General features: G+C 43.9%; 3 protein-coding genes across 3 annotated transcripts in view; 2 read left to right on the top strand and 1 right to left on the bottom strand.

Annotated features, from left to right (window-relative positions):
* Nucleotides 1–1201: 1201 nt before the first annotated feature.
* On the top strand, nt 1202–6197 carry LOC311353909 (cationic amino acid transporter 2; the record flags this gene model as incomplete). The annotated part of the gene is made up of 11 exons (XM_084473705.1): nt 1202–1571; nt 1751–1906; nt 2151–2313; nt 2646–2776; nt 3259–3481; nt 3743–3879; nt 4134–4236; nt 4713–4846; nt 5263–5429; nt 5900–6008; nt 6088–6197. The coding sequence occupies 11 exons, from the start codon at nt 1202–1204 to the stop codon at nt 6195–6197; spliced, it is 1803 nt and encodes a 600-aa protein (XP_084329831.1).
* A 964-nt stretch (nt 6198–7161) lies between these two features.
* On the top strand, nt 7162–19386 carry kif20a (kinesin family member 20A). Its single transcript, XM_084473897.1, has 19 exons — nt 7162–7286; nt 8033–8201; nt 8464–8583; nt 9050–9169; nt 9577–9715; nt 10612–10787; nt 11122–11215; nt 11673–11885; nt 12268–12379; nt 12533–12607; nt 12794–12937; nt 13168–13336; nt 13599–13751; nt 13873–14012; nt 14384–14486; nt 15049–15304; nt 16151–16242; nt 17804–17941; nt 18817–19386. Exons 2-19 carry the CDS (start codon nt 8034–8036, stop codon nt 19168–19170), a joined length of 2766 nt encoding a protein of 921 aa, XP_084330023.1. The 5' UTR covers nt 7162–7286; nt 8033; the 3' UTR covers nt 19171–19386.
* Nucleotides 19387–21136: 1750 nt separating this feature from the next.
* Nucleotides 21137–27351, bottom strand: part of cdc23 (CDC23 (cell division cycle 23, yeast, homolog)) — a gene marked incomplete at its 5' end in the record, with an annotated part of 7884 nt that continues 1669 nt past the window's right edge. The window contains 10 exons of the mRNA XM_084473741.1: nt 21137–21641; nt 22053–22172; nt 23371–23449; nt 23794–23855; nt 23956–24031; nt 24428–24547; nt 25004–25157; nt 26093–26174; nt 26404–26501; nt 26637–26814. Coding sequence (XP_084329867.1) covers nt 21489–21641; nt 22053–22172; nt 23371–23449; nt 23794–23855; nt 23956–24031; nt 24428–24547; nt 25004–25157; nt 26093–26174; nt 26404–26501; nt 26637–26814 — 1122 coding nt within the window. The 3' untranslated portion in view covers nt 21137–21488. The remainder of the gene's footprint in view (nt 21642–22052; nt 22173–23370; nt 23450–23793; nt 23856–23955; nt 24032–24427; nt 24548–25003; nt 25158–26092; nt 26175–26403; nt 26502–26636; nt 26815–27351) is intronic.

Raw genomic sequence — 27351 nt, 5'->3', positions numbered from 1 at the left:
AGGTTTTTCCATTCCTGCTCTCCTTCTTTGTTACTAAGCTATGGTCTAAAGATCTTTTACCGTTGATATTATTGTTACAGTGAATATGAACTATGTTACGCATATGTGTTAGCAGAGTTGTGGACCTAAAAGCCTTAGAAATGTGTGATTTACCTGGCCCACACTTGGGAATGTTTTCTTCTCCGAGGTCAGGTTTGTTTGAACCGTCCGTCAATCTGTCAAACTGTCAATCTGTCAGGTCTCAACCTTATATGCTGAGACTTTATCACAGAGACGGCCTGAAAGGGCTTCACGGGCGCCTTAACCCTAAGAGGTACCCCTCAAATACCAGCAAGGAAGAAACCTTGAGAAGCAATACTATGGGTCCCTCCTTTCAGGGACGGGTAGGAGGGTGTATGGTACCATTCCTAGGAAGACATTGATTGTATTTTACACCGTGCATCAGGGAGGCTGATGAAGAGACATCTGACATGACTCTTTATGAGGTGGTCAAAGTGGTCTGGTGTTCTATTGGGGTGATAACTATAGCATTCTGGAGATCAATCTGAGAGAGACTCTACATTGCTTGCGGATGTGTGTCAATTGGATGGATGTTTTGGGCGAGCCAACATACTGAACCGTGGCTTATGTTCAGAACGATGAGTTCCACGTCATATGCTGTAGGGGGTAAGGGGTGTCCTCTCTTTTGATTAGATTGTATACCCTGGCAATGTGAACGGTGTAAAGCAATATCCTCTTGTTGTTTTATCTTTTCTTAAAGGGGACATATTATACCACCAGGTGTGTGTTACAAGCCGTTTTGAAAATGTGCAGCTTTTGACATCACAGGTGGGCGTGTCCACCTAGATCTATGCTGGATAGATCAGTCTACCAGCCTACCCAGTGGACTGTAGCAAACGTTGCATCTATCCGTCATACAGCTTGGTGGACATGCCCACCTGTGATGTCAAAAGCTGCACATTTTCAAAACTTCAATCAGTAATCACACTCACACCTGGGGGTATAATATTTCCCCTTTAAGATTTTTTTTTTCCATTTGGCACCCAGTCTAAATGCTCTCGGTTCAATCTCCAATGTCTTGACCAAGACACCCTAACGCCCTATCTGCATCTCAACAACGACTACCTGAATTCCCCTAGAGTGGCTTTGCTAAATAACTAACCTTTGACCCATAGCCAACGTACTATGGTTTTCCGTCAGGATGTCTGGGGCCCAGGTACTGCGGTTCCTGAGCAGCCTGTCCAGGACCAAACCCCTGGAGCCCGAGGGGGAGGAGTCCAACTTCCGGCGTTGCCTGACCACGGTGGACCTGGTGGCTCTGGGCGTGGGCAGCACCCTGGGTGCCGGCGTGTACGTGCTGTCGGGAGAGGTGGCGAGGACCGTGTCCGGGCCCAGCATCATCATCTCCTTCCTGGTGGCCGCCGTGGCGTCCGTCTTTGCTGGGCTGTGTTACGCCGAGTTCGGGGCGCGGGTCCCCAAGACAGGCTCGGCCTACCTGTACAGCTACGTGACCGTCGGGGAGATATGGGCCTTCGTGACTGGCTGGAACCTGCTGCTGTCCTACGTCATCGGTATAGACCTATCTAAAATAGATTCACCGTAATTCACTTTGGATACAAGCCAGATAATCTAAATTCTACTTATATTACATTATATATATATATATATATATATATATATATATATATGTATATTCAGAATTCCCATATGCAATGTGAGAACCATGTCTCTGTACTCGCCTACTGCTCAGGAACGTCCAGCGTGGCCCGGGCCTGGAGTGGAACCTTTGATGACCTCATCGGGAACGCCATCGCCAGCTCGCTGAGAAACATGGCCGCCATCGATCTTCCCGGTCTGGCACCTTACCCAGACTTCTTTGCGGCCGGCCTCATAATGTTACTAGCAGGTATTTTGTATACATAGTCTGCTGTAAACATATATATCATAACATATATATCTATGGATGAACTACAATCTTTAGCAATGCATGTTTGCAATCAAGGTGTGGGAATGAATGACTATATAACATAATAATATCCTAATCTTTCTATTCAATAAATATTATATATGTTTTGTGTTAAAATCAACATGCTGTGTATGTTTTCCCGTAATTCAAATCAAATGTAATTTTCTGTCCACTTTCTTCTCAGGGATTCTTGCATTTGGAGCTAAAGAGTCTGCTATTGTCAATAAGATTTTCACAGCGCTGAACATGCTGGTGTTGCTGTTTGTGATTATCAGCGGCTTCATAAAGGGGGACATTGATAACTGGTACACCAGTGAGGAGTCCATTATCAACGAAACACTATTCGGGTTTGGAACTTACCCTTTTTACTGAATGCAACATATCAACATATACTATATAATATATAATGATGTAATGACAATTACCGGCAATTGTGGTAGCATTAAAATATAATGTATTCAAATGATATACTGTATTTTGTATAATATTGTACAATTGTATATAATAGAATGCAAGTAATTCTTTAATTCGGAAACGGAATTAATGAAGACCTAAATCAATGAATGATTTACATTTTCGTTAAGATAATTAATTGATTGGTTCGGAAAAATGAAATGAATGGATGATTGAATTAAATAATTAAGGAATCTATCCATACACTCCATCTGTGTTTCCTCAGTAACCTGCCGTTGAATGACACCAGTAGCTATGGTAAAGGAGGGTTCTTCCCCTTCGGCCTGAATGGAACCATATCAGGGGCAGCGACCTGCTTCTATGCCTTCGTGGGATTCGACTGCATTGCAACAACAGGTCCGTTCAATACGAAGTTGAGTACTACAATCAAATACATAACAGGATAGATAATGCAAAAAGGGTGGGCTAGATAGTCTAGTGGTTAATGTGTTTGAATCCCAGAGGTTCTTGGTTTGAACCCCAATGTCAACATCCCTGAGCAAGATGCCCTAACCCCTTCCTGCTCCATCTGAATCTAATATCTAACATGATTTATGTGTACACTAATTTCCTGTCTGGGATTTTAAATCTTATCCCATCTTACCTTCACTGTAAGGCGCTTTGGTTAAAAGAGTTTGCTAAATAACCAAAGAGTAGGGCTGAATAAGATTAGATTCAACTTGATTGTCATTGCACAAGTAACAACTAGACCACAAAATGCAGTGTGGCAGTGCATAAATAAAATTAGCCAGGCGGTATAATATTAATAAACCACAACACATAATATCAATCAAACCAATCGATTGATCCCGTCTGATTCCTGAAACGTGTCCTCCCAGGCGAGGAGGTCCAGAACCCCCAGAAGTCTATCCCGCTAGGCATCGTGGCATCGCTCCTCATCTGCTTCCTGGCGTACTTCGGCGTGTCGGCGGCGCTGACCCTGCTGATGCCCTACTACATGATCAGCGTCCAGAGCCCACTTCCTGTGGCCTTTGACTACATCGGCTGGGCGCCGGCCAAGTACGCAGTGGCCGTGGGCTCGCTGTGCGCCCTGTCCACCAGGTGCTGATGATGGGACATAAACACACACACACATCTGTTGGAGAATGACGTTGAAACACTTTGGGTTGTTTACATGGAGATGCATTTTATTCAAAGCTTTTTATTCAAAGCAATCTCGAAGACTTCCGTTTCTTTATGTTGGTCAACACCTTTGGCATTTTTCCCAGGGATACCAACAGTGTCACCACCAACAGCCAGTTTGTCACATTCATAATTCTGCAATGTATTTATAAGCATGTTTTGTTGTTATGCTGTCCCTAGCCTCCTGGGGTCCATGTTCCCTATGCCCCGGGTTCTGTACGCCATGTCCCGGGACGGCCTGCTCTTCAAGGTGCTCAGCAGGTTGAGTGCCAGGCAGAGCCCCGTCATCGCTACGCTGGTGTCCGGTGCCGTTGCAGGTACACTTTATAATGTGTGTGACCATGTGTGTGCATGTGCGGGCGTATGTGGTTAAGGATGCTGTAACATTGGGTATAACATTGAAAAGCAGCAGCAGCTCATGGATTGTCTGTGTGTGTGTGTGTGTGTGTGTGTGTGTGTGTGTGTGTGTGTGTGTGTGTGTGTGTGTGTGTGTGTGTGTGGGTGTGTGTGTGTGTGTGTGTGTGTGTGTGTGTTTGCTTACACACACGTGTGTGAATGTGTGTCTGAGCAGCGTTCATGGCCCTGGTGTTCGACCTGAAGGCCTTGGTGGACTTGATGTCCATTGGAACTCTCTTTGCCTACACACTGGTAGCCGTGTGTATTCTCATATTAAGGTACTGTCAAACCAAACCTCTTTTATTAGCTGAAATATATCAATATTTATATTGATATTTTTCTTTATATATAAGAATGTGAATATTGAATTGTGACAATGTTATGTTATCAATGATAACCTGCTATCTACTTCATGATAACCTATCATGAAGTACATCATTTGTTATATTGATGTTTTTGGACGTGGAATGTTGTCATTTGGAAGATACATGCAATACCTAAAAAAGACATAATAAAATCATTCCAGATTGGGATTAGGGTAAAACATATGTACATTGTCCTCATGTAAAGTTATTCATTATTCAAGTCTGATTTATATGAGAAGTGAGATTGATCCCTACTTCATTGACACAGAAATTGCCTCATAACAGCCTTAATATGTTTAGTTCAACAGAGAGCTGTTGGAGGTTGTAGTATAGTAGTAGGGTGCATTTGGACCGCTCTAGACTGAATAAAGTGTTTGATATCCACCCAGGTACCAGGCGGACCTCACTGAGGGGTCGGGTTCCATCAATCCCGAATCCTTCTCTCTGATGAGCACCCTGTCTCCGCCCTCACATGCCACCCCTCGCACCTCCAGCACTGTGTCCATGTTCACCATCTCCATCAGTAATCCGTCTCCTCATCACCTTGTATTATGATTGTTGTTCTGTTATTATTACTCAATTATATTAATTGTTTTTTGATTAACCTCTTCATTATTATTATTATTATTATAAGTCGTGGTAGTATTATGAGTATTGGATGATTGATGATGTTAAGCTCCCGGAGAATAACCATAAAATGGTGTTTCAGGTCAGCTATTGTTTAGTATTTAAAATTAATAATATCTAAAATTTTTACCCCTGCACCAATCTACCCCTAATTTTACTTCTAATCCCTACATGTCTTTTACCCGGTTTCTTAAATATATCACACTATGTTGCATCTTTGGTTCTCTTTTATCATGTGAATCAAGCGCTATGTTCTGGGACAACTGAATTTCTTTGTCGATCCACAACATCCATAAATCTATGTTCCTCCAGTCTTCATAGCCATCGTTATGAGCCTTCTGATCAGCAAGGGAGGGGACTCCATACGGGGCCAGGAGTGGTGGAGCCTCCTGACCCTGACTGTGATCCTGGTGCTCGTGGTGCTGCTGGTCGCTGCCATCTGGAGACAGCCACAGAACACCACCACAGCTACTTTCATGGTACCTGGGAAACCCTCATAATGAACATGATGTTGTTAAGGCCGGTGTTGGGATGCTGTACTTTGTTATACTATTCTGTTCTGTTCTGTTCTGTTCATCTCATCTCTACTATAATCTTTTGTTTTCTGTTGTATTTTATTGTACTCTATTTAACTCTGTTCTAATTGACCCGACTCTACTCTGTTTTACTATAATGTACACTTATTGAGACTTCTCTAATATAATCTATTCTACTGTATAATATACTCAATTATATTCTGTTCTACTCTAATTAACTAATCATCTAAATTACTTAATTACTTCTATTCGTGTCTACTGTGTTGAGAGCGCTTTTGTGTGAACACTTTCTTTATTCGTCGAGGAGTGCTGCATGTTCAAATATCTCTTAAAACAAAACCAGGCCTTGAGCTGTTCTGCTTCACCTGAAACACTAATTACACTACATGTGACCTCCTCTGCGACCCCTCCAGGTTCCCTTTCTGCCCATGCTTCCCGTCCTCAGCATTTTCGTCAACGTCTACCTCATGATCCAGTTGGGATCCGACACGTGGGCCCGCTACGCCGTCTGGATGGCAGTCGGTATGGAAAATTAACCGTCGACTCACAACACTGGCTGTGTTTGTATGAATAATGATGGGAGATGTTTATTTTTTCACAGGTCTACTCATCTACTTCTGCTACGGTGTGCAGCACAGCGTGCAGAAAAGAAGGCTTGAACGCACGCAAAATGACGTCAATATTCAGATACTCCCTAGAAACTTTGAGTAATGGTTTACAGGCTGTGAGCAGGCTTCAGTGGATTGCAGATGTGTGACGACATGTGTGCTTTTCATTTGAGTATCAACTGACTTGCAAGTGGAGGAAACATGTCCTGACCAATATCCTTGAATTCCTCCTCCTTTTTTAACTATCATGGCCCAGGCTTTTTATATTTTTTAAGTAGCCTACATTTTATAGTATTGCTCAGAAAAGATCAGAATTGTTTGGGACTATTAATTGAACTAATTACAAGTTGTTTGAAGTGTATTAAATGTATTAAAATATTTTGGGATCTCTAATACACAAAGGAAAGGGAAACCTTTTCATTTAGAAATCTGACTTATGATTTTATAATAAAGGTGTATTTTATTAAGATATATTTTTAAATTTTTTAAATAAATTGGAAGTGAATATTTGATAAAGTTCAATAGATAAATTTTGGACTATTAACATTTTGTATTATATGAATCCACAAATAAATCATTCCTATTTCATCTACGACATAGTGAATGGAATGAGCTTGAAATATGTTGGAATTCAGTTGGGTTGTTTATTATAATGATCCAGTGTTTTGAAACAGCTGTTTTTATAAAATACTAAATACTTCTTGTATGGGGTCATGCATGGTTTCTATGTTGCATAACCAGTGTAGTGCTATTTTGAAGTCATATATGACAAACTACAGAGGACTGATTGTGTAATAAATTTGTTGGATACTTCAACATGGTCATTTAATTTACAAATATACAAATACTTCCATGTCGCACGGCCCCAGACTACCTGCTATGTGAGGTAGGAACTATAACGCAGCTTTTGTTTTCATCTGTTTACGCAGCACACACTCCCGTGTAAACATTACGATTCGACCAATGAGAACACAGTCAAGCTATACGACGTTTTCTGTGATTGGCCAGGTACGAGGAGCGCGAGGTTCAAAAAACGGTGCGGGCAGTAAATCGGGAAGTCGATCAGTGTTGGATTAACCCCGACCGTTGGTAGACGACGAGCCGTCAAATGAGCTACAACTAGACTAGTTTTATTTATAGTTTAGGTAGCTAGTTTCATATTTGGGAGAACTAACAGCGGTTCATATTTGAGGTAGGTCATGCAATGCTGGGGAATCGTTTACCCTTTGAGATCGTTAGCGTGACACTGGACATCATGTATCTGATATATAATGTGTTCATAGGTTGTAGTTATATTTACTGTCTGTAATTAACAAGTTACGTTAATACTGTTTGCGTACAACACTGTTACACCCTACATGTATTGTATTTCGTTGAGAACAGAGCTACTCGTGTGTGTTCCTCTGGAGGACGTGAGGTTAGCTGTTAGAGGAACCTGTTTGAATCGGTATGAATGTTAGGACTACAGATACTCACGGCATACAACACGTTAGCATCGTTAACAGGCTTCATGGTTATAAACCACCTCCTATTTCTCCGTTGTTTGTAGTATTTCACTTTGTCGTGGATAAACTCTGGTTTTCTGACAAATAAAAAGTAGACAAGTAAACACCTTGTAAAAAAACAAACTGGAATATATAGGGAATCGATGTGTGATAAGACGTGTTATAACAATGTCAAAGTGTTTTATTTCTTGTATTATTTCTTGAGGTAGCTGAACCCTCGAAATACTGTAACGTTACCACGCAAGAGGGTAATGTTGTTTTAATTGTCAGTGGTTGACTGGATCATGCACCTTTGCAAGTTACATAACGTAGGAGACGTTATGTACAGATGGCTGCCGTTACATGTATTGGATACATGCCAAAAGCTCCCAGGCAAAGGCGTTCCCACTTTCCAAATTGTACACTTTTTTTTTCTCCAATTTCTCATAATAAGGATGGCGTTGTATTTGGCATCACCTTGTGGACTGGTCTCCGACGAGGAGGGCGAAACGCCAGTGTTTGAGTCCACAGCAGCCGAGCTGGGAAATGTGACTAGATTTCGTTTGCCAGAGCTCTCCATCATCTCCCCTGGTCTGGACACCAAAGCATCTATATCAGCACCGGTAACTACAATGCCCGGTTATGATTCCTTATAATCTAGAATTGTAATGTTAGATCATTGTACAATCCAAACTTTAATAACTTTAATAGCAGTGTCAATGTTGCCAATATTGTCAGATGATGACTGATGGCTGTTTCAAGCACAATCAACTGATTTCTGCATACTAAAACCCCAGTGGTTAATGTTATTTATTTTTTTGGTCAGTGGTTTCATTGCGTAACATGCAACAATTGCAATCCGTTAACCTTTTTGAATTCAAATAGAAAACCGCACCGGCAGTTGAAAGACAAGGCAGCAAGGATGAAGCTATCCCAGAGAAAGTCAAGGTTTATGTTCGCATTCGGCCACTCAGCAAGGAAGAAAAAGAGCGGGCGGAGGAACAGGTAAGACGGTTCACCAGGCGCCACTTAACTCCCTACAGCTAAGCAGTCTCTGGGAGTAATTACTTTTAATGTGTCCTAGGGAGGGGTTCGAGAGAACATGTGCTGTAAGTCCTAGGAATGGGAAATTAATTGTCTCTACCTGTCTGAACAGCACTAAAGAGGGGAGCACTTGCGCCTGACCGATACTTGATTTTAGGGGTAGCTCCTTGGGATTTGCATTCATGAGATAAATAAACAACTGAAAAGATGTACAACTGAGTGTTAACATGGATGTGCCCAGTTAGTATTTAGAGGTTCAACCACCACTGTAGAGGATTTGTAAAGAATTATAAATTAAAGTTTTCATATCTGCAAAGATAAACGTAGATACTGATATATCTGTGCTTGGTGGATAAAAAAAATCGGCAAACACGTATATCGGTCGTGCCATTTTTTTAAAGGTGCTTTCTCCCTCTGCTCTCCGTAGGGTTGTGTGACAATCCAGAATGAAGACACCCTCCTGCTCAAAGCGCCGAAGGATTCTCAGGCCATGAAGAGTGCAGAGAGGGGCATAACACAGAGCATTCACAAGTTCTCCTTTTCAAAGGTCAGGATGTTGCCCTGGAGTTTGGCTTTTTTTTTTTTTTTTTAAGATATTTCACAGATGAGTGTTGAGTAAACATGACCATGACAAAGAATTGGGTCAAAGACAAACCAGATCCCTTAAAGAGCAAAATGCCACATGAATGTATTGAGAATGTCTTGTACAGTTTTAAAAAGAGTTGGACAGATTGTTTCCTAAAATATGAAACACAAGTTATAATTTTTTTCTATAAACACTATTTGTATGAGATTCTTTTGATAAAGCATTAACTGACTGTTCATTCACATATCACAATATTTATGTAAAAAATATCAGTGTATTATGATATTATTATATATAGTATTATGATGTGACATATTTCCTCCCTCCAAGACGTTTGATGATTTATATATTGCCCTGGGTCTTTCTAGATCTTTGGGCCAGAGACCAAACAGCAGGAGTTCTTTGAGAATACCATGAAGCACATGGTGAAGGATGTTCTTCTCGGAGAGAATCGGCTCCTCTACACGTATGGAGTGACCAACTCTGGGAAGACCTACACCATTCAGGGTGAGGATCTGGCCAGTTCGGTCCAAGAGCTTACTTACATGTATCTGAGCTTGGAGATGTAGGGTTGGAAGGAGATACTGGGGAGTCTATTGCAGATTGTCTCTTCAATTGAATGTGTCTGGTTGAGACTGATGTTGAAAAACAAGTTTTTTTGTAAATATGAAGTAATACAGAGTATAAATAAATGTAACTATATCAAAATGCACTTTTGACTCAAATATAACCTTACAATCGTCTATCTTTGTGTATTCCCTTTTAGGTATAACATATCAATAAATGTTTAAGTACAAACCAGTTCATAGAAGGGAAGCTTTTTAAACATTTTGGGTCGATTGTAAATCATCATGGGGTAAAACGTGTATGTCATGTGTAGTTTAGGACTGTACCCCACTCAGGTTAATTGATAATTTGAGTATTCATTATTTCAAATGCAAATGAAACTCTTTCCAGCTCAACACGCCATTACAATAACCGGCTTAAGGAAGCATTGAAGGAACGTTGCAATAGATCTGTATGCTAAATCCATCAACATTAGAAGAGAAACACTGTTAAAAAGAACAGATGGATATAAACTTTTTCACTCTCCATAGCTGGAGGTGTAAGGCAATCTCAGCGTTCCAAGTGACAGAGGGTCTCGCAGTTTTAACTGTTGGAAGCTGACAGGACATCGCCTCTATTTTACACCCTGTGTTAACACCATAGACTCAGCTATTCAGTTTTAATCTAACAGCATTACAACCACCACAGACTGTTCTACTAGTTACCCAAGATTTGACTCATTTAATAAATTCAGACTTTTAGGGTATAGGGTATAAACCTACTAATAATAAGTAGTCTACTAGTAATATGTATCGTCTTTCCCTCATGTCTTAAACCCTCATGTGTTGTTGCCCCAGGTGTGGGACGAGAGCCGGGCCTCCTGCCCAGGGCCTTGGCCTCCACATTCAGGAAGCTACAGGGACGTCTGTACGCAGGAATGGACCTGAAGCCCGCCATGTACCAGGACGTCCGACAGCTGGACCCCAGTGAGGTGCGGGCCGAGGAGCAGCTCAGAGACTCCCTGCTGAAGGAGGTAAGACCATGAAGCCATGTAGCTTGTTGGTGCTAAAATTACTCTATATATGTTTTAAAAATGAAATCCATTTTAATAATATTTCATTATCAATCCTTTAAACATGATGCCAAAAGGAAGTGTGGGGGGAGGGAGTGTGATGTGAGGAACAGATGGGGTGGAAGCTTGTTATTAAAAGTTTGGTTCTCTATCAGCGTTATGTTTGATCAATGGCTATACTTTTAAAACATGCCTCTGTTGCCCCCTGGCATTGGTCTCTACAGTATCAGACAGACTTGTTTTTACACATTGAGTGGTGATGCTTCTCAACGCTAACATCCATGTCTTCCAATAGGACGAGAGCATGAGTTCCCGTAGAGGCGGGACTAGCACGACGTGGGACAGCGGCATCGCAGGGCTCTCCACCACCATCAACACCCAGCTGGAAGGTCAGCCCGCTACCCCGCCACCGCTCTGTTGCTCTGATACACCATCTGCTGTTTAGTCATTTAGTAGAATGTTATTATCCAAAGCTATGCATACAGTCAATTGGAATAAATTACAATTGGAATTGTCATTTAGGGCCTGAAAAGGATTATTCAGCTATTGGTAGACTGTCGACCTGAGGATCGAACCCAGTACCCTTTGGCTGGGAAGCTTTTTTGGGGTTACAGTACATAAAACATTGTGGGAGTTGGCACTTAAAAGGGTTGACTGCTTGTTTCCAAAGTGGACCTCGATACTGAAACGCTCTACATAACAAATGCATATCATATCACCTTCACACATCAGTCTCCTCCATTACAATCCAGCCCCTTATCCACTACAATTTCCTGATGCAGTTTCAAACCAGGTAGTACTTTTCTCCTAACTCCCAGTCGGGCAAACTCCCTTCTCCCCACCCAGACTCAGACAACGTGTGCCTGGATCCGGACAGCCTGTCCCACAGCGCGGGGGAGGGTCTGGGGCAGGGCGTGCAGTACTCTGTGTGGGTGTCCTACTACGAGATCTACAACGAGTTCCTGTACGATTTGCTGGAGGCCGCGCCCACCGGCATGATCAAGAAGAGAGCCAACCTGAAGCTCAGCGACGACAAGCAGGGCAACCCCTACGTCAAGGGTAAGGGCCGCTCATCTCTGTCTCCCACACATGCAAATGATTCTTTTATCTCTCGGTCTCTCTCTCTAACTGTTACATATGTGATTCATGTCCACAAGTCTGCGGTGTTATGTTTCATCCCATGATCTGCATGTGTGGATGATGTTTGTAGTTATAGTAAGCTAAATTTGTAGCACCCTTCATACGGTCAAAGTGCTGCATAGAACAATGTAATGTAATGATATCAAGGTAAGTAATTAATGAATACTATAAAATGGTAAAGTGCAGGGGCTAAATGAGCAGTAAAGCAGTCTTGTCTTGTTTAAATGCCAGGGCAGACTTCCAGTCTCATGTTCGAGTATCTCCCCACAAGCCCCTCACTCTGGGCTCTGTTTCCCCACAGACCTCACCTGGGTCCAGGTGCGCAGCGCTGAGGAGGCGTGGCACATGCTCCGGGCCGGCCGGCGCAACCAGAGCTTTGCCAGCACTCACCTCAACCAGAACTCCAGCCGCAGGTAAGCACCCCTCACCTGGTCTCACTCCGGCATCGATGTGATCTATGTGTGGTAGTGTGTTCCTTTGATTGATTGAATCTGTGCTCTACTCTTCAGCCATAATCATTGGTCTATATGTGTGTTTGATCTGTGAATCTGTGCTCCACCCTCCAGCCACAGCATATTCTCCATGCGCCTGCTGCACATCCACCCGGAGGCTGAGGCCAGCAAGTCTGCGCACATCAGCGAGTACGTACCACGGCTTGGAGACGTGTGTGTGTGTGTGTGTGTGTGTGTGTGTGTGTGTGTGTGTGTGTGTGTGTGTGTGTGTGTGTGTGTGTGTGTGTGTGTGTGTGTGTGTGTGTGTGTGTGTGTGTGTGTGTGTGTGTGTGTGTGTGTTGTGTGCTAACAGGGTGTATGTGTGTGTCTCTGCAGGCTGACGGTGTGTGACCTGGCGGGCTCGGAGCGCTGCAAGGACCAGAGGAACGGGGAGAGAATGAAGGAGGCAAACAACATCAACACCTCCCTGCACACGCTGGGCCGCTGCATTGCTGCTCTCAGACACAACCAGAACAACAGGTACTGGTCTACTGTAGGACAACAGGTACTGGTCTACTGTAGGACAACCAGAACAACTGTCCTAACTCATACTAGTCATGTACTACTTGATATTGGTTCCTTCACTAGTTCTTCCATAGGTTTTGATTTATCCACTTGCACACTATCTAGTTGAATCAAAACAAATGTTCAGTTTACTTTTTGGCCAAGTTGCTAGCGTGGCTAACTGGCTCCACCTCCACTTCCCTCAGGACGCGGCCCCCGCAGGTGGTGCCCTTCAGGGACAGCAAGCTGACCCGTGTCCTGCAGGGCTACTTCTGTGGCCGCGGCAGCTCCAGCATGGTGGTCAACATCAACCCCTGTGCCGGCATCTACGACGAGACCCTGCAGGCCCTCAAGTTCTCCGCCATCGCTACCCAGGTGAGAGCCACACCCGCAGCCCCGCCCCCGTATGTTGTGTTTGTACTGTATGCAAGGTCTTGACACACACTGTACATAGTGTTGAGAGATGGAAGCTGGAACAGAAACATGTTCTAGAGGTCTGAGGTTCATAGTCCTGGAGCAGGCGGGCGAAACCAGCTGACTGACACACACTCACCTTTTATTGACATAATGGTGATAAATTAATTTATAATGTGCACACATTTGGTATAACTATTGTTGATCATGTGTCTTTCACCAGTTGCTCCACGGGCCGTCCACCAAGTCGCGCGTGGCGTACATCCTGTCCCTGCTGAACGAGCCCGCCTCCGTCGCCGTCGCCCTCAACAGCACCTACGAGGAGGAAGAGGAGAGCGACGAGGAGGAGGGAGACATGACCATGTTGAACAACGAGGTACCACCTCCTGACCCCCTCCCTCCCTCCCCTCCCACCTGCCGTGTGTTTGTGTCCACTGTGATGACTCGATGCTCACTGAGATGCTAACCGTCTCTCCCCTTCTCCACCCGCGGTTCAGTCTCTGCTGAGGGCCATCGACGTGCTGAAGCGGGGGGTGCTGCATCTGCGCCAGGAGAAGGAGACGCTGGAGGCGGACGTCCGGGAGCAGGTGGTGTCCGAGATGATGGAGGTATTCACCAGCATGCAGAACGACTTCAGGTGGGTGTTGGGTGTCCCAGTGTGTCGGCTGTTGGTGGCCAAGGGGAAGGGGGGGGAAATATAATAAACTCATTCGTTATCACAAATAAGGGTGATCTTACTGTATTAACTATTATTTGATACCTGAATAAAAAAAATCATTCAAATAAAACATGAAGAATGAATGGATCCATTCCATTTGAAATTACCTGAATGCAGTTATAACCACCCATAGTAGCTAGCGGTGGTGTTGTGCGTGTTCTCTAGGTGATAACACTGAGCAGGAGATATTTGCTCCTTCTCCTTATCATAGTAGCTAGTAGTGGTGTTGTGTGTTCTCTAGATGTTCATCCTGAAAAGGAGATATTCACGCCTCCTCTTTCTCCATGCAGCGCTTCTTTGGAGGCGGAGAGGACTCTGTTGGAGGAGAAGTATGAGACCAATATATCCAATCTGCAGAAGAACCTGAAGCGATATTACAGTCAGGAGCTGGAAGTAAGTCACATCACATTCACCAATCGGACTAATGAATGCATGAAGCACATGAATGCATGAAGCACATTTGTACAGTACAATGTGTCAAAAACAATTCACAATCAACATTAAAGGTGACGGTGAGGACGTGTGTACGGCAATGGTTGAATGTTGTCTATCGATGCACTGCACTACTGTCATTTCACCTATCAGATGTTATTGTTGTGTATGTATAATAATGTTTTGCGTCGATCAATGTCCCTGTTGGATGCGCCAAATTAGTTAAAGAATTTAAGCGCTTTATAAATGAAAAGGAAAAAATGGCGACACTGCAGCAGTGGGCATCGATTCAGTCAGGAAAAGACACACACTGGGGATTTATTCATTCTTCATTACGGTGTTAATGGTAACCGTGGTGTTCTTGGAATAACATGTGTTTGTGTAAAACACTGTTTATAAAAGTGTCTTTTTATATTGATATTTTTGTTTTTTGTACGCCGCCCTAACGACCATCATTGAATGAATTGGTATCAATCTTAAAACAAATGAATAACGCAAAGTCTTGTAACCCGGGTGTCTCCAGGAGCGCGACCAGGAGATCGCCGCTCTGACCGCAGCCCTGGAGCGGAAGCAGGACGCGGCCCAGCCGGCGCCCTCCACGCTCCCCCTGCCCTCGTCCTCCGAGCCCCCGCTGCCCCGCACCCCCGTGGCCGCGCCACGCCGCTCTGTGCGCCTGGCCACCGGGGGCGCTGGCGTGCTGCCTGGCGAGCACGCCGAGCTGGACCAATGCCGCGCCGAACTGGACCAATGCCGTGCTGAGCTGGCCTCCAGGACAGAAGGTAGGCCTCCTGAGAACGGCCGCCCAGAGGGGGCAGAATGAACATTCTGTAGGGTCTCGTGCTGCCGGAGCGTTGGTGATCCTTTCCAATGCTTGGTCTGAAGCATCGATTTGTGTTTTTGCAAAAAGGTAACATACATTTTTGACAGCTTTAGCCTGCGAAAAAAATCAGTTAATCATTCCCAATTGGGTATCTTGCGGGCACCTCATTCTTGTTGTATCAAGCCCCTTTTGCCCTGCACCTCACTGGTGGGGATGTGTACACTACCACTACTGCTCAATTGGGTATCTTTGCCATGGACACTGTACAGGTTGTACGACATGGCGGAGGTATCGGCCTGTTTACATTTCTCGTCACACAGTCCTCTTATTGCCTCCAATGTGCTTTTACTACTGATAGTACTACATTCATAGACCCTATGAGGAGAGAGGGTTTATCGGACACTTATAATTTATCGGACACTTATAAACCTACAATGTGTGTGTGGTGCATTCATGGGAATATACAAAAATAAATACCTAAAATAATACCTATAATTTAGGAATATTAGATTCAGTTTTTTCCACCTCTGTTCCACTAGCTGCATGTTAATTATACACAATGCGCTTTTTTATCCAACAATAGCCGGATAAAATGTCCAATAGTTTTTTTGTCCATTTTGATCGAAATTGGGGCTCATTGGGGCTATATTTAAGTAATTTTAGTCTACGCTTTTATCTACAGCAGGTAGGGAAGAGGAATCCTGCTAAAAGGGTCATTGTCAAACCAAGGAAACGGTGCCTCCTGTGAGTTGTGACCAGGAGCACTGACCTCTCGCCTGTCTCCCCCCCCCCCCCCCCCCCACAGAGCTGAGGCGGGTGGAGGTGCAGCTGGCTGTACCAGGACCCACCAGGGCGCTGACAGGCTCCGCAGACCGCAAGCTGGAGGAAGGCCAGAGGGTTAGACACTATCTTGACCTACAGCTTAAAGAGTTCACTGCCTGCTTTTAGGAGCACTCCCTGCAGTACATTGATGTGTTTTTTTTAAGATTTGCACTGGGGGATAAGGGAGTAGGCCAATGCTCCTGCTGCCTGATCAAGAGAACAAATGCTATTTCATATTGTGTTGCACAGTTGGCTGTATAATCAAAGTTTTATGATTTTATGTATCGGGATATGCAAGGTATATTTGTGTGGATGTATGGTGTACGTATTGCAGCCCACAACTAAGATTCAAAGGGCTTCACAGGCCACTCATAACCCTAAAGTAAGGTTTACAATGATATACTGTAAATCAAACCTCAAGGGAAAAGCTACACATAAATGATTTCATAATCACTATTTATCGACAAATCATTACTATATTTTGTTTATTTAACAAAAGTACACACTTTATTGCTTTTAATGGGAATAAAAGCCAGGCACTGCTAGCTACAAGCATGTGATATAATAACAACTACCTCTATATAAAGTTACACTACCCGTATAAACTCTTCAGCACTCCAAGTCTTCTGGTGTTGAAATAAAGCTTTCTTCAGTACGTTGCTATTGAACGTACTAAAGCAAACCGCAATACAATTACTGATGCGTTGTATGCATCAGTTACTCCAATGTGCCTTAAGAGAGCATCAAACATGTTCTTACTTTTTTATACAAATGGCTTCTGCAAGCAAAATTATTTGTTATAGAGAAGAAAGAATAGAAATGATTGAATAAAATGATTGATTACCAGAACATTAAAGCCTATCCTAACTCACCATGAAGTGCCTTTTAACTCCCATAACCTCACCCCACCGCAAAAGATTTCAATCGCAATGTATTTGTACCTACTTCTTTTCTATCCAGCTATATTGTATTGATTTATATTCTAAAATATTTTGTTTGAACTGGGAGGGAACCAGCATTCCACTGTACTACTGATCACACAATACAATAAAGACCTGTGTTCAGAACCGGTTCTCTCAGCTTTGTCCTGATGTGTAAAACCATAGAGAAGGCCACTGATGGAGCAGCAGCCCCCTGAAACACAAGATAATATTAAATATTATTAATCCCACAGCAGAAAATGTTGATGGCCCAATAGCACGAGGCATCAGTAAAACAATAAGCAATATATAATATAAATGCAGTTTATAATAATGAAAAGTAAGCTACAATAAATAGTTAAACAGACTCTTTACATATATTGAATATTTACATTATGTAATACAGGGAAAAGTGATATTGGTGAGTGAATAAGTCAGTGTTGGTGATCGTGGTCTACTGGCAAGCGGGGTAGGCTGTGAAGTGTGGCCACAGCAGGAGGGGATGACCTGTGATATCCCAGCCTGTCCCTGAATGAGCTGTTCAGGGTCATGCATGGGGGGGCGTCCTCTCCATCAGCGACGCTGTCTACGCCACCGTTCTCCTTCCTGGCCCTCTGAACCTGTCCGTTGAGTCACTTGCTGTCGGCGTTGTCGACATGCCGCTGGCCCTGCCGATACGGCCCTCCTAACCTCCCCGGTTCTGCTTGTCCCATCAGAACCTGCGGCAGCTGAGGGTGAGCCTCCAGAGGCTGGTGGGGAACCTGCAGTCCGGGGAGCGTGCCTGCTGCCGCAACACGGACGGGGAGCGCCTGCGCCAGGCCCTGTCCAGCGCCGACGAGACGCTGGTCAGACAGGTACGCAGACTCGGACGGGCTCTTAAAGTCCCCATCATAGCACCTCTAGAGGGCTCTTCTTTTTCTTTGCATAAATGGTGCGTGAGAAATTCTGTGGTGCAGAGCTGCTTTGGTCCTCTGACCGATGCCTGGTCTGAAATGGGGACCCACGTAGATAGTTGCTTTGGGCTTTGGTGTTATTGCAAAAGGATGATGGTTAGACTTTCACAGGATGTTGGGTTGGTGTTAGAGGGAGTTGTGATGTTAAATGGGCGTGCCGTGTTACCTTGACAGCCAGGCTGTCTTGGATCACTGCCTCAAAATGTTTGTTGGCAACGCTGTGCTCGTACTAGCCTGATGGTCGCCCCCTAATGGGAGCAAAAGGCCTCTGAACCACATCCAATCCAAGCAACGAAGTGAGACATTTAGGCAGCAGCCATCTTGGTTGTTTCGGATAATGCCTGAATCGCTCTCCTATAGGACGAGCCACTCTGCGGTCATCTTAATAATCCCGCCCCATATCAGCGGATATCTAATGGATATCTGTCTGAATGGGAGAGGCAGGGCACACACATATGCCAAAGAAAATAAAACATGTGCTTGCAGATTCGTCTTGTTCCCAGGCTATGCTTGCACAGTATCTTATAAAGAATGTTATGTGTTTGTTATATTTTGTGTATTTCCCCATGTAACCAGCTCCTCTACTCCTTTCTCCCTCTGCCGTTTTCCTTAACTTAACTTAACTTAACCTAAACTAATGATACGATTTAAGACTCGAGCTGCACCGGATGCTTTATCGATCAGCACTTCCTCCTCCCATACCTCTCACCTGGCTTTCACTCTTAACCCCCGCCCCCCCGGGCTCTTCCTAACCCTATTGGCTGCGTCGTTCCCAGGACCAGATCCTATCGGAGCTCCAGAACGGCCTGCGGCTGATCAAGGCCGACCTAAGGAGGAAGGACGAAAGCCTGGCCGCACTCCAGGCCTCCCGCCCCCCTCCCTCGGGCTCCGCCTACCTGGCCACGCCCACTTCCTGCAAGAAGAGGGGCTGCGGGAACACGGAGAACCATCCGCCGGAGAAGCGCACCTTCTTCAACACACTGTTCACAGCCCGCATGGCAACGCCCAAATACACAGCCGCCCCCGCCGCCCAGCCCAACACGCCGTCCTCCCGCATCCTGCGGTCACGCCAGCAGTCTCCGCCCCCGAGCCCTGCCCCCACGCCGCGTTCCTTTAGGGGAAAATACTGAACTTTACCCTTCACCCCCACTACGGTTTTCAGGGCTTTATGATTGATATACACGTTTGTTGTGTGATTTCTGCTACACAGTATAGAAATGCGCACATGCATGCATATGCCGTCTTGGTCAGTAGTTGAAATATGCTTTTGTATTTTGCATTATACCACGTGTGTATGAAGTCGCCCATGCGGTTTTGTAATGGCTTGGGATCCAATAAAATTGCTTGTTTTATTATTAAAATTGGGTGCTACTTTTTCTTTTTCAATGTTAAACCAGAATGAATGGGCTTTTTGTTTGAGGAAAGAATAGTCCCACTAAGCAGAGCACCAGAGCTCTAGCAGGCATGCAAACTAGTCACCTTTTGGTGAAATTCACCGTTTAACAAAATTGGCCACTTGTGTGATTCGTGGAGATCCATTGAGAAAACATTGGGGGTGGGGTACAGTCTAACGAAAACGAGATGATAACTAAATAACGAGACGAAAATGTAAGCGGGACGATTTGGGAAGCGATCCAATCAGAACTAAGCTCTTTATGTGGGGAAGTACTGATCGTCCCGCCCGGCAGGTCAACTAGCAGGCGCTTGCTGCGTCGCAAGCAAGTGTCCCTTTGTAAACAGTTTGGCGCAACAATCACCGGTTAAAACACAACCAACTTGAAGTCATTGGTAGACGAGTCATCCGAGTCAAAAAAAAAAGATGAACGCACAGGTCAATTTTTTTAAATTATTTTTTTTATATTATTTTTTTTTATATATTTTTTTTGATAATTTTTTTTATATATATTTTTTTTTTATATATATAATTTCTTTTAATATATTTTTATATATATAGATATTTTTTTTTTTATATATATACATGTTTTTAATATAATTTTCCACGACCACCAATCGCTATCAAGATCAGCACGCGTTTCTTTCCCCATCGTTCCAGTCCTGGAGTGGACTGCTCAGTCGTAACTGACCAGTTTATGGGTTAATAAATGTGCCATTTTTACTATAAGAAAATGTTGTCTTTTCCCTTTATTTTCTTCTGGGAGTACACCAGAATGCTTAATTTACATGTTAAAATAGCAAAATTTGGCTGGGGGGATGCCCCCCTACAACAGTTTAGTTTGTCACCTTTTTCAACCCTTATGAGTTTGCAGGTATATCTAGAGATGCAGGTTAGATTCCCACCTGCATAAAGGTTGTTTGTTCCCCATTGTGTGTTTGTGAGTGTTCTCACCTGCAGAGATCTACAGGTTGTGATGCGATGGTGCTGTATGATTCATGAGTGACCCCTGACCAGGAAGAAATGGTTGAATTATGGATCCTTTTTATTAACACACTCGAAATCCTCATAATGGCAGTATGTATCTGAACATAACAAAGTTACTCCACGTTTTATAAAACTGTTTAAGAATGAACCCTGAAGTCTGTATCAATGGTGAATGGATTAGTAGAGCACATGCCTTTGGAATGCTGGATGTTGTGACCCATGTAATCAAATACAAGTAAATGAGCTGCGGTTATTCTGGATGAAGAGCGCTATATTTACCATTCAACACATTTCAATTGTTCTTTTTCCAATTTAAATCTTCAGAAATCAACATTATAATGCTTTATATTTACAGACAACAAAAGCCTGGTTAACTTGTTACAAGCCAGTTTTTGCTTCTCCAAATGGCAGCCCCACAAACCAATGGCAAAGTGGCACATGCAACAAACTCCCATCTGAATGTGGGATAAATGGCTGATATGGGACCTCTTATGCTGGCCATACCTGCACAGGTGTCCCGCATCAGCTGACAACCCTCAGCTGTGCCCATCTGGTGCAAGGAGCCAGTGGGCCCACAACCAGCAAGTCGTCGCAGTTTGAAACAAGACCAAACCGTTTGAAATCATATCTGTAAGACTTCTCAACTACATTTTTTTTTACTACAATTACACACATTGGCCACACCTGCATTCTCGAAAAGTATTTATTCACATTTTAGAACAAAACCTTTGACACTTAAATCCTGTACCCACGCAATCCAGGATCCTTAAAAACAAACAAATAACCGGCAATGGATTATATATGCATATTTACATTAATTTACAATATCCAGACTCGTTATACCTTATCTTGAGAGGGCCATGAAATTGCAAACATTTTACAAACTAGGCACTAAAACAGTCAATTCATTTTTATTCATTGCCAATTTGCAATCAAATTCAAATGTAATATTTGAGTAGAGCTGTGTGTGGGTGATATTAATATTCCTCACAGTACAACTTGTTTTGAACATGTGGGGAATAAGTGCGGTGAACAAGTCTGGTGGAACCAACAAGGAGGAGGAGAGCGTCAGGGCGTGAAGGAGGACAGGTTAAGCGGTGACACCCTCTTGATGGGAGTGTTGTTGTCAGAGAGCGAGACAAACAGTTCTCCGGACGGTGTCTCCGTCTGGTCCCGGACCTGGGAGATCTGCCTGAGGAGAGCCTTTCCTTCCTCCCGTGCCTGAGGACCAACAAACATGTGTATATACATGTTATTACATTTGACTTCTACGGCGGTCATCTATCAGATGCTTTTATCCAAAGCCACTTTTTACATTCACGAATTACATGATACTGACATATTTCAATGTCATTGAGGAGCATGTGAGGCCTCAAGGTAATGCTGCAGACATTGGGGATCGAACCCAGAACCTTCAGCTGCGGGTCAAACACCCTTACCACGACACACTACTTTTTTTTTTATATGCAACTCTACTAATAACTGCGACTTTTTTTATACTTTGTTTAGTGCATGTAAACGCAAGTAAGATTCCTTGCGTGTTGAACCAACAAAGCCGAATCTGATCATGTTTCTGATTTAGCATTGAGCCCTGTCTTCTGATTGGTGGGAGAGGGTGGTCAGATGACTCACGTCGTTGTAGTCGCAGCAGCGCTGGGCGCAGAGGGACGCCTCGTCGTACAGCTTGTTCTTGAAGTAGTACTGGCCCAGGTAGCGCAGCGCCGTGCTGACCTCGGCGTGCTCCAGCTGCTCCTGTACACCCAGACCCCAGACAAGAGGGTTAGGTTCTGTGTTGGTCACACACACACCTCAGTATATACAAGTGTCTTCTCTGATCCAGCCGTCCCACTAGGTTACAGCAGAACCTATTGGCGGAGCCGGCACAGAGCCTGGGCCAGAGACCAAAACCCTTATGAGCCAGTGAGCCCACTGCTTCAGATGGAATTCCAACACTCACACCTTTTGTGGAGGATGTCAAAGACATCAGATTTGACAAAAAAAAAAAAATTAAATCTAAATTGGGGACTTATTTCAATAACTGTGATAAAATGACACGATCCTATAAGACAAATGACCATGTTTAAAACCAATGTCTCTTTAAGGGACCGAGTTACACCCAGTGAATAAACGTATTCACGCAAGTAAACAAGTCTTTCAGTAGGAGATTTTAAAGAGTGTGTTCCTACAGTGGCTAGTCTGCACAGTGTTGATTTAAAATGAACACTTTGAACAGTTTACTACTGCTGGTGGAGTTTGTTTGCATATTAGGCGCTTCCAGAAACATGATTGGACGAATCAAATTAAGCGAAAAAGACAAAACAGTGTTCACCAAGATTAGAGCTCATTTGACAGACTATAGTTTCCCAGTAGTACTCCAAGTCTCATTTGTGAGACTAAAACATGTGTATTCGGCAGTGAATTGATCCGTTCCACTCCATTTCTGTGTTTGTCGCATACCTCAGTATGCGGTGCAATGAAATGACAGTGGGTTTAAGTTCTGTATTTGTCGCACACAGTGTATACAAGCGTTGTTGGAAGTCAAATGACAGTGAAATAGACGTCTCAGGACATTAGAGACGGTTGCAAGAGGAACGTACCACTCCAAATACATTACTAATCGTCAGTGATTTAGCAGACATAGACCAATATCGGTCCCTTAAAGTAATTTTTAATAGCACTAAAGTAGTTAATAAGCTAGTAATTAACATCTTATTGGTTCCACATTTTTTGAAAAATAAATAGATCATGATTTCTTCTTTTTAGTGTGATTTCAGATGTGTTTCTAAGGACGAGGGTGAGGGCATCTTCAGGATGCCTACAGATTAGATTGGAGATCAGGGATGGAGCCCAGTCCCACCTTAACCATGACTCTACCCTACCCCTGACCCACAGGACGGATGGTGTTTGTGTGACGTGTGACGGTGAGGACAGTGTGCGGGCAGCAGCTCACCCCACAGGAGAAGATGTCTTGGATGTAGATGATGTAGGACTGGGCCGCGTCGTCAGACTCAGTCAGCTGTTCGTGGAGCCTGACAACCAAGAGGCCCACAGAGGGGAATGGTTAAGCCAGGATCAGAACATGAGAATGTTTAGTTGTTTACTTACCAGCTTATTCCCACATTAATAAGCACGATAAATACTGTGGACTTATTTTTCATCAAAATGGAATCACCATTAAATCCTCAAAGTTCAGAAGTTTTTTGTGGTCGTGTCATCGAGTGCCAAGTGTGCAGAGCAGACATTTTAACCAATAGGAACAACGGTAGGATCTCCTCTTCACAGCGATAGGTCACAGAGATAGGACCAAATCACATGCAATGTTGTGTCTATTGAACGTGGCACGTTTCAAATATCAGCAAGAGTCGCTACTTACTTGGCAAGTTTGAGAAGCGCCATCTTCTCCACGTCCCCCACAGAGTACGCCCTCCAATAACACTAGAATAATAAGGTCAAGGTCAAAAGGTGACATATAGCCCTTTAATCGTCGGGTTTCACACAGAGAAGTAGCAGAAGGATAGCTTGTGTGCTGGCTTACCTTTTTAGCCTCTACTTGTTGCGATAGCTTCTCGTAGCTCTCTCCCAGGGCGACCAACATACGCGAGTCATTGGGCCTGTACACACAGACACACCAGGATACGGTCAGTGGACACACTCAATGAGTTAAGTCAACGTAAGGGGCCCCTATTTGACCATCAGGTGTGACGCTGATCAGCCACTGGATCATTAGGTACCGCCCACTGGGTAGGCTGATGTATTTATCATACATCTGGTTGGACCAGATGTATGATATGATGTATATATGTATGCATGTGTGATTAACTAAAAGGGTAGACCTTGCAATGGCTTTTTATGAGAAAAAAAATAAACACACCTGGTGTGCGCTTTAATGATCCTAACATTGCCAGTTTTGTTAAAAGAAATAAATCACTTTAATAAATAAAGTGTATATATTTATCGACTGTGGAAACGGATGATGATGTTGATTGATTTGTGTGCACAGGACGGACCGGAGCTGGTGGGCCTTGCGGTAGTAGTACAGACAGTAGAAGGGCATCTTGAGGATCTCGTAGGTCTGGCCCAGGCCGTACCACGCACGGTAGTCCCGCTTGTTCACCTCGATGGCGTGTCTGTTGGAAGAGGAGATCCACCTTATTGCCCACGTGTTCATCTTGTACAACGACCACATATCGTCTTCACATGATACTTTACGAAAAGTCCCCCAATCCCTGATATACTAGCTTGTTACTCCTTCATGAACAATTATGCATTTCTTGTCGTGTAATTGCTTAATTTCCTCGACATTGTAGTGTATATTTTATTGATTACTATCTCAATAAACAAAAATATGTGATTAAGACTAAGCTTTCCTAGTAGGGGAATGGTGGACATGTAAGATTGCAGTTAGCTTTGTTACGCTAGCACCTGTACCTTTGTTGAGATTGATGCTAAGCTACACACCTGTAGGCTTTCAGCAGTCGATGCTAAACTATACACACCTATGCTACACACCTGTAAGCCTGGATGGAGAAGATGCTAAGCTACACACCTGTACGCCTGGATGGAGAAGATGCTAAGCTACACACCTGTAGGCCTGGATGGCGGCAGAGGTGTTCTTCATCTCCATGTACTCGTGGCCCATGAGGGTCCAGGCCCCCAGGCAGCGTGGGTTCAGCTTGAGGGCCCGCTGGAAGTACAGCGCCGCTTTCTCATGCTGGGATCGCAAGCTGTAGTAGTTACCTATGGAAAAACCCAGACAGTTAGCTCCTAGCGATAGCAGATAGTTACCTAAACCCAAACAGAGACTGTTAGTACCTAGAATAAGCAGTGAGTTACCTATAAACAACCAAAAAGATTTTATGAAAAGTTACCTGCAGCTAGTTACCTGAACAAAGGACTAGCAGAGCAATAATTAAGAAGCACACCATTACTACCTAGTATAAGTGGTTACCATAGTTACCTGTGCACAGGCAGACATTAGCACTTAAGTTATGGTTAGTGCCTAGGGTTGGTCGGAGGGATCGAGCACAGAGGGATTGAATGATCAGGACACAATTCCAAATGAGACTCCAGCATTTAAATGAATATTGACTGACTGAGACTTCTTACAGTGTATGTGTTTACTCTTAAGTTGATATGAGGAGATGATGAGCATTGGCTTGTTTACCACACAGTTTGGTTACCAAATGTCTTGGTATGCACTTTCTGCCCTCTGGCATTCAGAAAAAACACATTAATTTATCCAAGAGCCCCGAATTGCCTTTTAAAAAACACGGTTTTAACAATTTCATGCATTTAAACCTTTTGAGAAAGGAGTCCACTCATGGCGTCCGTGCTGAGTACTACCCAGCTTTCTGGGAAACTGTTCAATTAACTCAAACCGCTTATAGGGGCCATCAAGGAAACACTCAAAAGCAACAGTTCCAAATAATTATGAAATACCCATGGCACAGTCTCGTAAATGCCAGAGTTGGATCTGTGATTATACGACTGTCCCCCTGTGGAGAAAACTGGCATTTTGCAGAGGGTTGAACAAAGCGCAGGCATTCTGTGCGGGCAACATCGAGTCGAATGGTTGTCTGTCTGTGTGTATGTGTATGTGTCTGTGCATCACATGGCCCAGAGGAGGAACATGGGTTATCATTCAGGCAGGCGTTTGCGGTCTCAACACCCACCGATGACGCAGCAGGTCTCCACCCGGTACTTGTCGATTTCCACCAGGTTGTGGGCCAGGTAGCTGAGCTCCGGCTTCATGCTCTGCAGAGGAACAGGGGCAGAGCTTTACACCTCCGCTGGTGGAGCCCACGTACAGGTAGAGACAGATTTGGGGAAACAGAAAGCAAGATTGGAAAGTACCTATTCTGTTGCCAATATAGTAACACTGAGAGGGCATTCGTGTTGTGCTCCGCAGTGGGAAATGTAGTATAAAAATCCCCGTCACATGTCAACTATCTACACACGACGTGTGGCGGTCTAGCGGACTCACCTTGACGTAGAGCAGGTTGGAGAACGTGTCCATGTTCTCGATGCGGTAGGGATCCTGGTCCCTCAGTTCATTGAACAGAGCCAAGGCCTGGTCAATATCTGGAACACAATACCACGATAACCGTGTCATGAACTGCAAAGAAAACGACTTCAACCGAAACATAAGCATACCTTGCGGCTGTGGTAAAGCTCCCCACGCCACCCCAACAACGTGAGAAGATGGGAGAGACTGACCTCTGATGTTGTGGTAGGCCACAGCGATCTGGGAGATGATGTAGGTGCTCTTGGAGAAGCCGGCCTCGATGAGACTCTGGTACTTCTGCAGGGCCTCCTTGATCATCTGCAGCTCCGTGTAGATGTGGGCCATGAAGAAGTCCTTGATCCAGCAGTCCGGTAGAGACAGGGACTTCAGCTGCAGGGAGGGGGAGGCCACGGCTGATTAACTGACAGGGACACTGGCTGTACACAGTAGTAAAAACGGCCAGGCTGAATTGTTTCCGTTAGACACAAGGCATCGGTGGCATAATAAGGGGGAGTTTTGAATACGAGAAGATCCTCTTTTGGTGCATACACCTATAAATGACTAGGACCACAGCTATTGCACTAATAAAAAACAATTCAGTAAAACAATACCTATAATTTTAAACACTTGGTTTGTTAGTAACACTCTTTAATGTTTAATTATGCTCTTTAATCTCTTCTAATACCCTGTGTTTTTGTTTTGTATTGTGTTCTTGTCTCTCCACTTCCACAGAGAGAAGGTTTTATTGGTTTATTGAACATTTGGTTTATTGAAAGGTGCTATATAAATCAAATGTTTTATTTTAATATCCAATTATGTATAATTGTTATACAAATGTATGCATTTACGCATTATTAAGAGTGTGCGTGTTGCCATTTGGAAATGGCTCATTAACATAGGCATGTTTAATTACTAGTGATTAAAGCA

This window comes from Micromesistius poutassou, assembly GCF_964030765.1.
Source record: "Micromesistius poutassou genome assembly, chromosome: 10".
Taxonomy (NCBI): domain Eukaryota; kingdom Metazoa; phylum Chordata; class Actinopteri; order Gadiformes; family Gadidae; genus Micromesistius; species Micromesistius poutassou.
This window is presented reverse-complemented; position numbering and strand designations above follow the sequence as displayed.